Source organism: Hyperolius riggenbachi, chromosome 7, assembly GCF_040937935.1.
Source record: "Hyperolius riggenbachi isolate aHypRig1 chromosome 7, aHypRig1.pri, whole genome shotgun sequence".
NCBI classification, from domain to species: domain Eukaryota; kingdom Metazoa; phylum Chordata; class Amphibia; order Anura; family Hyperoliidae; genus Hyperolius; species Hyperolius riggenbachi.
In genome coordinates, this window is record NC_090652.1 from 213,036,036 (window position 1) to 213,050,071 (window position 14,036).

General features: G+C 43.5%; 1 protein-coding gene across 4 annotated transcripts in view; it reads left to right on the forward strand.

Annotated features, from left to right (window-relative positions):
• LOC137524808 (aldehyde oxidase 1-like) overlaps positions 1–14,036 on the forward strand; it is a 279,754-nt gene that overhangs the window by 222,032 nt on the left and 43,686 nt on the right. For all 4 annotated transcript variants that reach the window (XM_068245130.1, XM_068245132.1, XM_068245133.1 and 1 more), the window contains 2 exons: positions 4,476–4,571; positions 6,350–6,478. In XM_068245130.1, coding sequence (XP_068101231.1) covers positions 4,476–4,571; positions 6,350–6,478 — 225 coding nt within the window. The remainder of the gene's footprint in view (positions 1–4,475; positions 4,572–6,349; positions 6,479–14,036) is intronic.

Below are 14,036 nucleotides of genomic sequence, written 5' to 3' on the forward strand. Positions count from 1 at the left end.
GTGTGGTAGGTAACTCACTTAACCACTATACCACCAACAACACTACATGCTGAAGCCAGCCTAGCATGTACCATTATGATCAATCCAAGAGAAAAATTAGCTTGCTGTAACGATCGGTGTAACACAGAGAGGGTCTGATTACCGGTGATCTGCAGTATCACCGAGAATGCAGAATATACCCGATTATTGATGATCTGCAGTATCACCGATAATCAGATATATATTCTAACCTCTGGACACCTGAAGGATAAGAGTGTTTTGGTGTAACAGTAATACTTTGAGTATTGCACCTTAGGAGAAGGTACAGAAGCAGTAAGGAGTACTGCACAGAGGTAAGTTCCTTCGGAATGCCTAGACTCTCCCGGGGGAGGAGCTAGGCTGAGGGTAGGAAGGACAGAACGTGAGTGACACCAAGGAGAGGGTGTCACTAACAGGTCTGGGAACTGCCTCTAACAGTAAGGCCAGTTCTCGTGGTCGGGCAATCCAGGTCGTTAACACACAGACAGATACGGTACAGATTCAGGAGACAGATACGGAATCCAATAAACAGACAGGGTTTGGCAACGGAGTATCAGAATAGCGGGGTACAGAATCAGGAGGCAAATACAGAGTCCAGGAACGAGCAGAGTTTGGCAACAGGATATCAGAGATAGCAAGGTACAGAATCAGAGTTCAGTAGGATAGTCAGGTAGGCAGAATTTCATAACAAATAATACAGTTTAATATTCCTAATGCTAAGGTGTGAGGTCCGTGATCGTCAACACCTTTGGAAACTATGCTAGAACACAGATACAGACAAGGCCTGAATGCTACCACGTAGTGATCGCAACGACAGACAACCAGAGAATGACCAGCACCCAGTATATATACACCAGTGCTCTCCAGCACCTCCCTTAAGTGCTGGACCAATGAAAGTTGCTGCAATTGTCAGCTGACTGGCCTGGTCAGCTGACCCTCCTCTGACTGCCATAAAGGCCCTGCCTCTCTGCGCGCGCATGCGTCCTCCTAAACCAGTGTGGACTATCAGTCCCAGCCACACCAGTCATGTGTCAATTGTTGTTGCTGTATGGGATGCGGAATCCGCCGCCACGCTGTCTGAGCGTGCAGCGTTTCCTCCGCATCCCACCCCATTGAGAGAAGCAGGCCTATGCGTACAAACCGCCGCGTCAGACGCGTCTGGTATGCCAGACGTGGAAACAGCCGCCTCATCCTGCGTCCATGCTGCGGCCTTTCCGTGTTTCTTCACACTTGCTTAAGGATTTGTAGCATGTCAGAAGCCAACTCACATTGGCTGGGAATCGAACCCAGGTCTCAGTGTGTGGTAGGTAACTCACTTAACCACTATACCACCAACAACACTACATGCTGAAGCCAGCCTAGCATGTACCATTATTATCAATCCAAGAGAAAAATTAGCTTGCTTAAAGGGATACTGTAGGGGGGGTCGGGGGAAAATGAGTTGAAGTTACCCGGGGCTTCTAATGGTCCCCCGCAGACATCCTGTGCCCGCGCAGCCACTCCCCAATGCTCTGGCCCCACCTCCGGTTCACTTCTGTAATTTCTGACTTTAAAGTCAGAAAACCCCTGCGCCTGCGTTGCCGTGTCCTCGTTCCCGCTGATGTCACCAGGAGTGTATAGCACAAGCCCAGTATGGTCTGTGCCTGCGCAGTACGCTTCTGGTGACATCAGGGGAAGCGAGGACACGGCAACGCAGGCGCAGGGGTTTTCTGACTTTAAAGTCAGAAATTACAGAAGTGAACCGGAGGCGGAGCAGGAGCATCAGTGAGCAGCTGCGCGGGCACAGGATGCCTGCGGGGGACCATTAGAAGCCCCGGGTAAGTTCAACTCATTTTACCCCGACCCCCCTACAGTATCCCTTTAAGGATTTGTAGCATGTCAAAAGCCAACTCACATTGGCTGGGAATTAAACCCAGGTCTCAGTGTGTGGTAGGTAACTCACTTAACCACTATACCACCAACAACACTACATGCTGAAGCCAGCCTAGCATGTACCATTATGATCAATCCAAGAGAAAAATTAGCTTGCTTAAGGATTTGTAGCATGCCAAAACTCCAAAAGCCAACTCACATTGGCAGGGAATTGAACTCAGGTCTCAGTGTGTGGTAGGTAACTCACTTTCAGGGACTTTTGATGTTCACTCAACCATGTCTTCCTCCAGGTATTAGACCCCTTGAAACATATTTTCTATCATTTTTCTAGTCAGCAGAAATTTTAAAAATTTTTTAAGTTCGCCTCCTCATTGAAGTCTATTGCGGTTCGCGAAAGTTTGCGCGAACCAAAAATTGGAGGTTCACGACATCTCTAGTGACCAGGCTATTTTTTACAATTCAGGCCACTGCAGCTTTAAGGGCTCACTGTAGGGTGGTGCAACTCGGCACACAAGTGATTCCTCCATCCCCCCTTTTCTGAGATTTTTGTTGGTGGGCTTTGATCACTGCTCCTGTGTTTTTTTATTTTTTTTATTTGTTTGATGTTGTTTTTTAAATAAATTTGTGCATTTTTTTATTTATTTAATTTCCCACCCTCCCCCGGCCAGCCAATGACAGCGATCGGCTGTCATAGGCATCAGGAGCAGCCAGTTGACAGCTGAGTGACACGGCTTTCCCCAGTACAGCGCTGCCATAGATCGCAGTACTGTACAATGTAAACAGACGGCGGTTTTGCCCTCAAACAGTCTCCTAGCGGCTATCGCCACTGGGAGACTGATGATGGAGCAGAGCAATCTCCTCTTCCAGGACTTAACGTCAATTGGTGTTATGCGGTCCTGGGGGAGCCGCCGTGTTCACGCCAATTGGCGTGAGGCGGTCATTTAGTAGTTAAAATGCATTTTATCACATGGGTCCATATGCAATTAACTTTTTCTCCTAAATTTTCCCCTAGGTGATATTTTCAAACTTGTCAATAAAATGGCCTTTAAACCACCACCAAGCAAGAAAATACTTAAAATAATTTTGACATTACTTTTTCACCTACTTTTTGATATTTTTTCAATTGCAGAGTGCTAAAAAGTAACTTTAAACAGACAATGAAAAAAGTATATCCTAGGAAAAAACTGAGGAGAAACGGATAATTGAATATGGACCAAGGGCCCATATGCAATTCACTTTTTCTCCTGAGTTTTCTTCTAGGTGATATTTTTACAACTTGTAAGAAAATGCCTTATAAGCCACCAGCAGCAAGCAAGAAAATACTCATAATAAATGTGTTCAAAGTTAAATCTTTTGTCATCTTACTTGTTAAACAATACAGTCAGTGTTGCCAACCTCCAAATTCTTTTTTACTGACATAGCTCAAAAATTTACTGACGGAACATTTGTTTTACTGACGTCTAATATTACTGAAATTAAAGTAAAGATTTTACACAAGCACCCCACGTGCAATACATTGGCAACCACATGGGGTGGGAATGAGGAAGAAGAGTGCAGCAAAAGCTGCAGACACTGGACAGGTAAAGTACTAATGCATAGGCACTGGCGGTGTACATTGGGGGGACGCAACCAGGGGTTTCGGTCACATTTGTCATTTGCCTTTATCACACAACCTTATTGCCATACACACAACTGAGCATGTTAGCCCGGGATTTTCCAGCATGCCCGGTTGCTGGAATTTGTTGAATTGTCGATTGGGCATGCTCAGCACAAAATTTCATCAAAATTGATGATTAATTATTGAATCTGATGGTCAATCGGCCGCCAAGTCTACAAATGTATGGCCAACTAGCTAGAGCAGTGTACATTTCAGAGTGATACATGAACTGATAAGTAGTTAGTGTTGTAGCCTACTAGGGAAGAGAGAGTTGTTTTTTTACTGACACCACAAAGTTATCACGGACTTTACTGGCAGCCCAGATAGGTTTACTTTTTTACCGACTGTCAGTAAATTTACTGACAGTTGGCAACACTGAATACAGTACAGTGTTCGGCTATTCCTATCTCGATTTTCGTTTCTACAGAATGTATTTGATGATGTATACATTCCTAGTAGTTTGGGTCACCCCGAGCTGCTTGGTTACTCTGTTGTACTGGTCCAAGCCCTATCCCATACAGCCTTATTAATCCCTGCCATGTACTGATGAGGACCAAAAGTCCGAAACAGGCTGTCTACATGTGGGGTTGATATTGCTGTGTAAAATTTATAGCTATAGGCTTGCTATACACCAGCAGTTCTGGATGCTTGCTTGGCATACCAAGGGCGAAAAGGGATAATTTGCATATTCAGTAGTAGTGCATTGTGGGTAATCACAAATGTTCACTTATAGCTGAATTATTGCAGATTTCCTTCTGTTTTAAGAAGGCAAATACACCAAGCTTTGCTTTTTTTTAGTAGGGGGCTTTTTGGTCCCTTTTATCCCCCTATATATTCCTAGTAGTCTGGGTCACCCTGAGCTGCTTGGTTACTCTGTTATGATGTTTTCATGCAATAGGGTTTTATCTCTTGTTTGTTTGGTCCTCAGGCTGCAGCTTTGGTTCATATCTACAGAGATGGGAAAGTCCTTGTCAATCACGGTGGAGTTGAACTAGGCCAGGGTCTTAACACAAAGGTGATGCAGGTATGACATATATGATAAACTATATTGCATGTTTTCTTACCTAGGTATTCTATATTGCATATGTTTTCTTAGCTAGGTATTCTATAGTACATATGTTTTCTTAGCTATGTATTGTGTTTTATGTAAAAAAAAGTCAATAAAAGTTATTTGTGAGTTTAACACCTGACACAGTCACTTTAAGCCCATCATGGCCTCACTGATGGGTGCATCTCTTATAGTGAAAAGCAGAGAATAAAGCTGTGTACATCCGCTAGATAAAACTTGACCGAGGTGGCCAATAATGACCACTACTGCTAAGAATCCAGCATGTGTACCTCCTGCTATCGTTGTGGCCAACCTGGCTTATACGTGACACTACACTCACGCTGCTCCATCATGGTAGTAATAGAACACAACGCAAACCTGAAAGCTAGTGATTCACCTGGCTGCCTCGGTCCTGCAATGTTGTCTGAGAGATCTAGAACCAATCCCCTCCGGGTGACATTCCTCATGTGAGTAAAGGCCTTAGGGTATAGACACAATAAACTGTAGCCATGCTGCCTCATATATGAAACCAGAGGAAGTGGTTAGTGGCAGCATGCACCAAGCCCCTCTCCTAAAAGGCACCATGGGAGGTCATAACACTGTGAAACAGCAGCCCAAGTTCATAAAACCCCAGAACCCAGGCTGGAGGATGCATCATCACAAGCATGTAAAGGTTTTTTGGCAGAGTGGGCTATATTTACCAAACTGTGTAATACTTTGAAGGTGAATGACTCAGAAGAAGGGAAGTTCAATGAGATGCAAATCATTTTGAGTTGATACAAATCTTTGTGTATTTTAGTGCTAAGTTATGCAGTTGAGAAATGTACTAGTCAAAAGCAGCTGTTATGGCAACTGGCCCATTTTAATGCTGCATACATTTGCATTAAATTTGTGCCCACTTGGAATTATTTTGTCTCATTGGCCATCCCTATTCAGATGGTGCTGAAACAAGCTAGGCATGTTTTAGGTTAGTTATTTTGGAGTTACAATTTCTTTAGCACAGATTTCCTTTAATGTTCAAAAATAAAAAAGGATGTAGAAAGAAATCTTTGTATGTGAGTTTATTTACTTTCAGGTCTCTATTTTGTTGTTGTAATCCAAAACTTGGTAATGTCTTTGTTACCAAAGCCAAACGTGTAATTTTCATCAGCAAAGACAGATGATTGTACATGCATGAAAATATGTAAACAGTGAAAAGCTTTATGTCTCTATGAAATTATCTAATAATACATTCTTGGCAGGCTGGTCAGCCTATATCCCCTACTTCAACACAGGAAGTAAAACTACTGTTCTCGTTTTCTAGGATTTTGAATGGGTTGCTTTGTGTTATTTGAAAGTAAACATTTTTTAGCTTCTGAGCGCTTTTCATTCCGCCAGCGCTTTGAAAAGGGCTTGGCTACTGAAACCCTATGAGTGTGTTCCTGCAGTAGTGTTGTGATATTTCTGAAGTCGCAAACGTAATGCATGTAGCATTTTTTGACACGATTCAGCCTGAATGAATGAGAAAAAACACCCATTCATTCAAAAATTGCATACAAAAAAACACTACACAAAATTGCTATCAGAAATTGCTAAGCGTTAGTGATTGCAATAGCGATTTTGGTGTTCACTAGCCCTACCACTTTTTTTGTTTGCCTCACTTTAATGTCAAATTAGAAGAGAAAAATTCTGTAGCAAACCTGTTGTGTGAAAATGTTAAAACTTCCTTTAAATTGAGTAACACATCTATTTCTTATATATCTATTTCCTGGCAGATTGCAAGTCGAGAGTTGAAGGTACCATTGTCCTATATTTACATTTCTGGGACCAGCACAATGGTTGTACCCAATTCAATTCCAACTGGAGGAAGTATTGGAACAGATGTTAATGGTCTGGCCGTAAAGGTACCAAGCTATGTTGGTTTAAAGCGGTATTGTCTGTCACCATAAAAATCAAATTTCAACAGCAACTGGTCTGAGTGTATTAAGTGATAAAGATGCTAATCCTGCATTCAAAACTTGCAAAACTTTTTCTGCTGTTATGGTTTGTAGTTATCACATACTTTAGGAGCACTGGCCCTAGTGCCAAACAGTGCCAAAGAGTTGAATGCTGGGAGTTCTTTTTCTGTATAATATATTCCTCCTCTTCCATTTATTTCCCTGCCTAGCTGCTTATCAGAAAAACCCTCTGATTACTTGTGTCTATAAGCAAGGCTGAGGTAACTCAGTGATTGGATGTGTAAATAAAAAAAAGACAGTGCAGTTGTTAGTATACACCTCAGTGGGAGTGTCTGAAGATTCTGGGAGGAGGGCAGCTAATGAATACACAATGAGCAAGAGAAGGGAGGGGGGGGGGAAACAAGAGTCAGGGAGGATATGATGTCAGCATTAGCTTGCAAGATGGCCACTGCCTAGAATCAGATTTTCTGCTTTTCCTTTATAAAATTCACAGGAATCATTACATGGATAGCACAATACATCTGTTATGTAAGTAGAAGTAGTATTTATCTACTTATATACGTGTTTTTTTATTTCTAGGTTAGCATGGGTGTCGCTTGTTCTTTATGGGGAAAGTGTAGCTTTTTTCAGTTTTGGATTATGTAAAAGTATCTTGTTAGCTTTTTTTCTATTGGGAAAACATTAAATATTATAAAAGAAAAGCTTAATCTTGCCGCAGTGCCAGTACAGAGATGTTGGCTCCATACAACAACAAATAACATTTGTAAAGCGCTTTTCTCCCGTAGGACTAAAAGCGAATAAGCATGGCTCAGACCAATAATTGGTTGATTGGTAAATTGTGGTACAGAGGAAGAACTCTGTAAGTCCGGAAATGCCAGGCTAAACTGGTGGCTTTTCAGTCCGGATTTGAATAACTCCAGGGAAAGGGCTGCCTTTACTGGGTGTGGTAGCGAGTTCCAAAGGGTAGGGGCAGCATGACAGAAAGCTCTGGCTCCAAAGGTTTTGAGGTGCACTCTGGGAGTGACCAAGTTTATGGAACCTTCTGATCTGAGGTTTTGAGAGGTGTGGTGCAGTTTCAGTAAGTCCTTCATGTATCCAGGGCCCAAATTGTGCAGGGAATTAAATGTCAACAGTCCATTCTTGAAGACAGCGGCGAGCTGGTTTGTTAGCAATCTGAAGCAGCATTCTGTACAAATTGCAGGTGGTACAGGTCCTTGTTTGGGAGGCCTGCATAGAGGGCATTGCAGTAGTCCAGCCGTAATGTGATGAAGGCGTGAACTAGGGTTGGAAAATCCTCTGGGGGAATGAGATGTTTAATTTTTGCAATATTCCTCAGATTAAAGTAGGAAGATTTGACTACAGCTGAGATTTGGTTTCTGAGGCTCATTTCTATATCGATTAGCACACCAAGGATGCGCACATGGTTGGAGCTGTTTATGTCTGAGTTCTCAATCCTGATTGGTGTTGATTTAGGATAGAGCTATTTTGATCCTAAGCACTAGCTCAGTGGCGTTCCTGCCATTAGGCGCAGGAGGGCGGAGCGCCCCGGGTGACGGAGGTCCCAGGGGGTGTCACCAAGACCTCCCACAGAGGCCATGTCGCAGGAGGGGGAAGCAGCAAAAGAAGGAGGGGCAGCGGGGACAACGGCGGGGAGGGGGGCCAGACCCCCCACCTCCCTCACCTGGGTCCCCTCCAGATTAGCTCGGCAGACAGGAGCGGCAAGGAGCAGCAGGAGAGGAATTACTCACCTGCTTCCTGCGTTCCAGGCGATGGAGAGCAGTGTCATCGTCACATGACACTGGTCTCTGCCTTCTCCACCGCTCACTATGCTTCTTGATTCGCCGAAGCATAGTGAGCTGTGGAGAAGGCAGAGACCAGTGTCATGTGACGATGACGCTGCGCTCCATCGCCTGGAACGCAGGAAGCAGGTGAGTAATTCCTCTCCCGCTGCTCCTTGACGCTCCTGTCTGCCGCGCTAATCTGGAGGTGGGAAGCACAGGAAGGAGGGGACCCAGGTGAGGGAGGTGGGGGGTCTGGCCCCCTCCCCACTGCCCCTCCTTCCAAGCTTCCCGCATACTGGGGGCAACTATGCTAGCAATCCTGGGGGCAACTATGCTAGCAATCCTGGGGGGCAACTACGCTAGCTATACTGGCTGAAACAACGCTAGCTATACTGGGGGCAACTATACTACCTACACTGGGGCAACTATACTAGCTATACTAAGGCAACTATACTACCTATACTGGGGGAAACTACAGTAACTACCTAAACTGGGGGCAACTTTCCTACCTATCCTAGGCCAACTTTACAGGGGCCACTATGCTAGCTATACTGGGGCAACTATGCTAGCTACACTGGGGCAACTATACTACCTACAATGGGGCAACTATACTACCTATACTGGGGCAACTACAGTAACTACCTAAACTGGGGGCAACTTTCTTACCTATCCTAGGCCAACTTTACAGGGGCCACTATGCTACCTATACTGGGGCAACTACGCTAGCTATACTGGGGGCAACTATACTACCTACACTGGGGCAACTATACTACCTATACTGGGGGCAACTAAAGTAACTACCTAAACTGGGGGCAACTTTACTGCCTATACTAGGCCAACTTTACGGGGGCCAGTGAACGACGTCACGCTCACGCTCATGCGCAGAAAGTGCCCGGCAACGATCGAGGACGCGCTCCGCCGGGCAGCGCAGGCGTACTACTCCGGGTCAGTGCGACACGGAAGTAGTAAAAGCCCCAGAGATGTTCGTCAGGCGAACAGTTTGCCGCATCTCTACTCGTCACACGTAGCGGCAGGGATGAAAAGTCCTGGTGGTACACGAGAGGCTCAGGCAGGCAGCGATCAGATGGAGCCTCTGCCCTTATTCCCTCATCAGCTCTAGAGGAGGGTGAGCTTTAGATTTGACCAAACGGGGAGCGAGCAGTGAGGTCACAGGCTGGGGAGGCTCTTCTGACCCTTTTTGCAGAGGCTCTATCATATTTACCCCTTCGTGCACCCACTATTTCCTTCCTTCCTTCCTCCAGAAGGTTTGCTTGGCTCTCTGCCCCTTCCCTCAGCATCATGGTACCAAAGTATGGAGCTGCCTAGAGCCAGCCGAGCAGACCTGCTGGAGGAGGAAGACAATAGTGCCTGCACGGAGAGGTAAATAGGAAAAAGCCTCTGCCTGCACTGCCACTGTCAGCTCTGCACGGGGGATAGAGTGTGTCTGCAACATCTGTGCATGTACACTGTGTACTTGTAACCAGGGCCGGGCCAAGGTAGAGGCGAGAGAGGCTCCAGCCTCAGGGCGCAGTGTAGGAGGGGGCGCACAATTCACTCAGCTTTCATTCCACTATTGTGTTTGAAGCAGAGAAATAAGAAAAAGGGATACATGGCAGAGACTGCAACCCAGATAACTAGAGATTAAGGTGTTGGGGGCCCTGGTGCACCTCTTAGTCTAAAAGCAATCAGTGTGTGACGGCTGGAGTGGGAGGGATGGGGGGGTGCACTTTGGTGTCTCTGCCTTGGGCGCTGGAGGACCTTGTCCCGGCTTTGCCCATTTATACTAAATACTCCCCCATTTTATACTAAATACTCCATTTATACTTAATACTCCCGCATTTATACTAAATACTCCCCCATGTATACTTTATACTCCCCCATTTATACTTAATACTCCCCCATTTATACTAAATACTCCCCCATTTATACTTAATACTCCCCATTTATACTAAATACTCCCCCATTTATACTAAATACTCCCCCATTTATACTTAATACTCAGCATTTATACTAAATACTCCCCCATTTATACTTAATACTCCCCCATTTATACTTAATACTCCCCCATTTATACAAAACACTCAGCCATTTATACAAAATACTCCACCATTTATACTTAATTCTCCCCCGTTTATACTAAATACTTCCCCATTTATACTAAATACTCCACCATTTATACTTAATACTCCCCCATTTATATTAAATACTCCCCCATTTATACTAAATACTCCCCCATGTATACTAAATACTTCCCCATTTATACTTAATAATCCCCCATTTATACTAAATACTCCCCCATTTATACTTAATACTCCTCTTATACTAAATACACCCCCATTTATACTTAATACTCCCCCATTTATACTAAATACTCCCCCATTTATACGAAATACACCCCCATTTATACTTAATACTCCCCCATTTATACTAAATACTCTCCCCTTATACTAAATACTCCCCCTTATACTAAATACTCCCCCATTAATACTTAATACTCCCCCATTTATACAAAATACTCCCCCATTTATACTTAATTCTACCCCATTTATCTATATATATAAAATCGGATGTGTGTGTGTGTGTGTGTATGTATGTATGTATGTATGTATGTATGTATGTATATACAGTATGTGCCGTGATCACTCAAACGGCTTCACCGATTTGAACGAAACTTGGTATACAGATCCCTTACTACCTGGGATGACATGTTCTGGGGGTCTCGTGGCCCCCCTGCACACGTGGGCGGAGCTACAAACAGTAAATCAGATTTCACCCATTAGAGTCAATGGAAAAAATGGAAAAGGCTGCCATTCTCACAGTAATTAAGCCAGAGTCCCCACACTTGACACAGTTGGTCACTTGGTGACCGAGGTTACAAATCCAGGAAAAATGGGCGGAGCATAAAACAGCCAATGAAATTTCAGACATTCATTTTAAATGGAAAAATGTAAACTGCAGTTAACACTGTTAATCCCAGGGTTTTCAAACTTGGCAAACTTGGTCACTGGGTGACTGGGATTAATATTCAGGAAAGTGGGTGGAGCCTACAACAGCCAATCAAAAGTCACCTATTGATTTTCAAGGTGAATATTAAAACTGCTGCCATTCTTACACTGTAAATGCCAGAGGCTTCAAACTTGCTACAGTCGGTCATTGGGTGACTGGAGTCCAAATTCACTAAAGGGGCGGGGCCACAAACAGCCAATCAGACTTTCTTGGTGTGTAAACTGCTTCCATTCACAGATTTTTGATGCCGGGAACCTGAAAGCTCACAAACTTGCTCATTGAGTGACTGTGTGTCAAGGTTACAAAAAGTGGGCGGAGCCAAAAATAAAGTTCACTAGGAAAATATAAACTGCAGCCATTCTTACACTGTTACTGGCAGGGTTCTCAAACTTTGCACAGTTGGTCACTGGGTGAATGGGATGAATATTCAAGAGAGTGGGTGGAGCCTACAACAGCCAATTAAAATTCACCTGTTGATTTTCAAAGGGAATATTTACATTGCTGCCATTCTTACACTGTTAATAGCAGATGCTTCAAACCTGATACTGTTAGTCACTGGGTGACTGGGGTTCAAATTTATAAAGGGGGCGGAGCCACAAACAGCCAATCAGATTTGTTTAATTTCAATGGGAATATACAAATTATTGATACCAAAAGCCCAAAGCTCATAAACTTGGTCATTGAGTGACTGTACGTTAAGATTAGAAAAAGTGGGCGGAGCCAACAACTACATTTTATTCCAGGGGAAAATATAAACTGAAGCCATTCTTACACTGTTAATGGCAGGGTTCCCAAACTTGACACAGTGGGCCACTGAGTGACTGGGATTAATATTCAGAAATGTGGGTGGAGCCAACAGCTAATCAAATTTCACCTATTGATTTTCAAGGGGAATATTTACATTGCTACCATTCTTACACTCTTAATGGCAGAGGCCTCTTACCTGATAGGTGACTAGGGTCCAAATTCACTAAAGGGGTCTGAGCCACAAACAGCTAATCAGATTTGTTAGATTGATTTCAGCCATTCTGTTATTGGCAGGGTTCTCAAACATGACACAGTTGGTCAATGGATGACTGGGATTAATATTCAGGAAAGTGGGTGGAACCGACAACAGCCAATCAAAATTCACCTATTGATTTTTAAGGGAAATATTGAAACTGCTGCCACTCTTACACTAATAATGGCAGAAGCCTCAAACCAGCTACAGTCGGTCATGAAGTGGCTAGGGTTCAAATCCACTAAAGGGGTGGAGCCACGAACAGCCAATCAGATTACTTTACTGGATAAACTGCTTCCATTCACACAATTTTGATGACAGAAACCCAAAAGCTTAAAACTTGGTAACTGGGTGATTGGGATTAATATTCAGAAAAGTGGGTGGAGCCTAAAAAGAAAATCAAAATTCACCTTTTTTGATTTTCAAAGGGAATATTTAAATTGCTGCCATTCTTGCACTGTTAATGGCACAAGCCTCAAACCTGGTACAGTTGTTCATTGGGTAACTGAAATTAATATTATGGGAAGTGGGTGAAGCCTATAATAGCCAATCAAAATTCACCTGTTGATTTTCAAGGGGAATATTTAAATTGCTTCCATGTTTGCTCTGTTAATAACAGATGCCTCAAACCTGCTACAGTTGGTCATTGGGTGACTGGGGTTCAAATGCCGGAGAGGGGCAGAGCCACAAACAGCCAATCTGATTTGTTATATTTCTATGGAAATATACAAATTATTGATGACAAAGACCCCAAAGCTCACAAACTTGGTCATTGAGTATTTGTGTGTTAGGGTTAGAAAAAGTGGCCGGAGCTAACACCAGCCAAATACATACCCGGGTAACACCGATTCATCAGCTATTATTCATAAATGTGGATGGAGCCTACAAAAGCCAATCAAAATTCATCTATTGATTTTCAAGGGAAATATTTCATTACTGCCATTTTTGCACTGTTAATGGGTTACAGTTATTTATTGAGTGACTGGAGTTTAAATTCAGAAAAGGGGTAGAGACACAAACAACCCATCAGATTTGTTTCATTTCAATGCAAATTATTGATGCCAAAGACTGCAAAGCTCACAAATGTGGTCATTGAGTAATTAAGTAATTGTCTGTTACTGTTACAAAAAGTGGACATAGCCAACACCAGCCAAATACATACGCAGGCAATGCTGGGTCATCAGTGGGCGGAGACAAATACAAATTTCACTGGGAAAATGTAAACTGCAGCCATTCTTACACTGTTAACGATAGGGTTCTCAAACTTTGCACAGTTGGTCACTGGGTGACTGGGATTAATATTCATAAAAGAGGGTGGAGCCTACAAAAGCCAATCTAAATTCAATTATTGCTTTTCAAGGGGAATATTCAATTGCTGCCATTCTTGCACTGTTAAGGACACAAGCTTAAAACCTGGTACAGTTGGTCATTGGGTGACTGGGGTTCAAATTCAGAAAAGAGGGTGGAGCCACAGCCAATCAGATTTGTTTCATTTCAATGCAAATTATTGATGCCAAATACTGCAAAGCTCACAAACTAGGTCATTGAGTCGTGTGTTAGGGTTAGAAAAGTGGGCGGAGCCAACACCAGCCAAATACATACCCAGGCAACGCCGGGCAATCAGCTAGTACTAAATACTTCCCCGACCCCATTTATACTAAATACTCCCCCATTTATACTAAATACTTCCCCTTGTACTAAATATTCCCCCATTTAT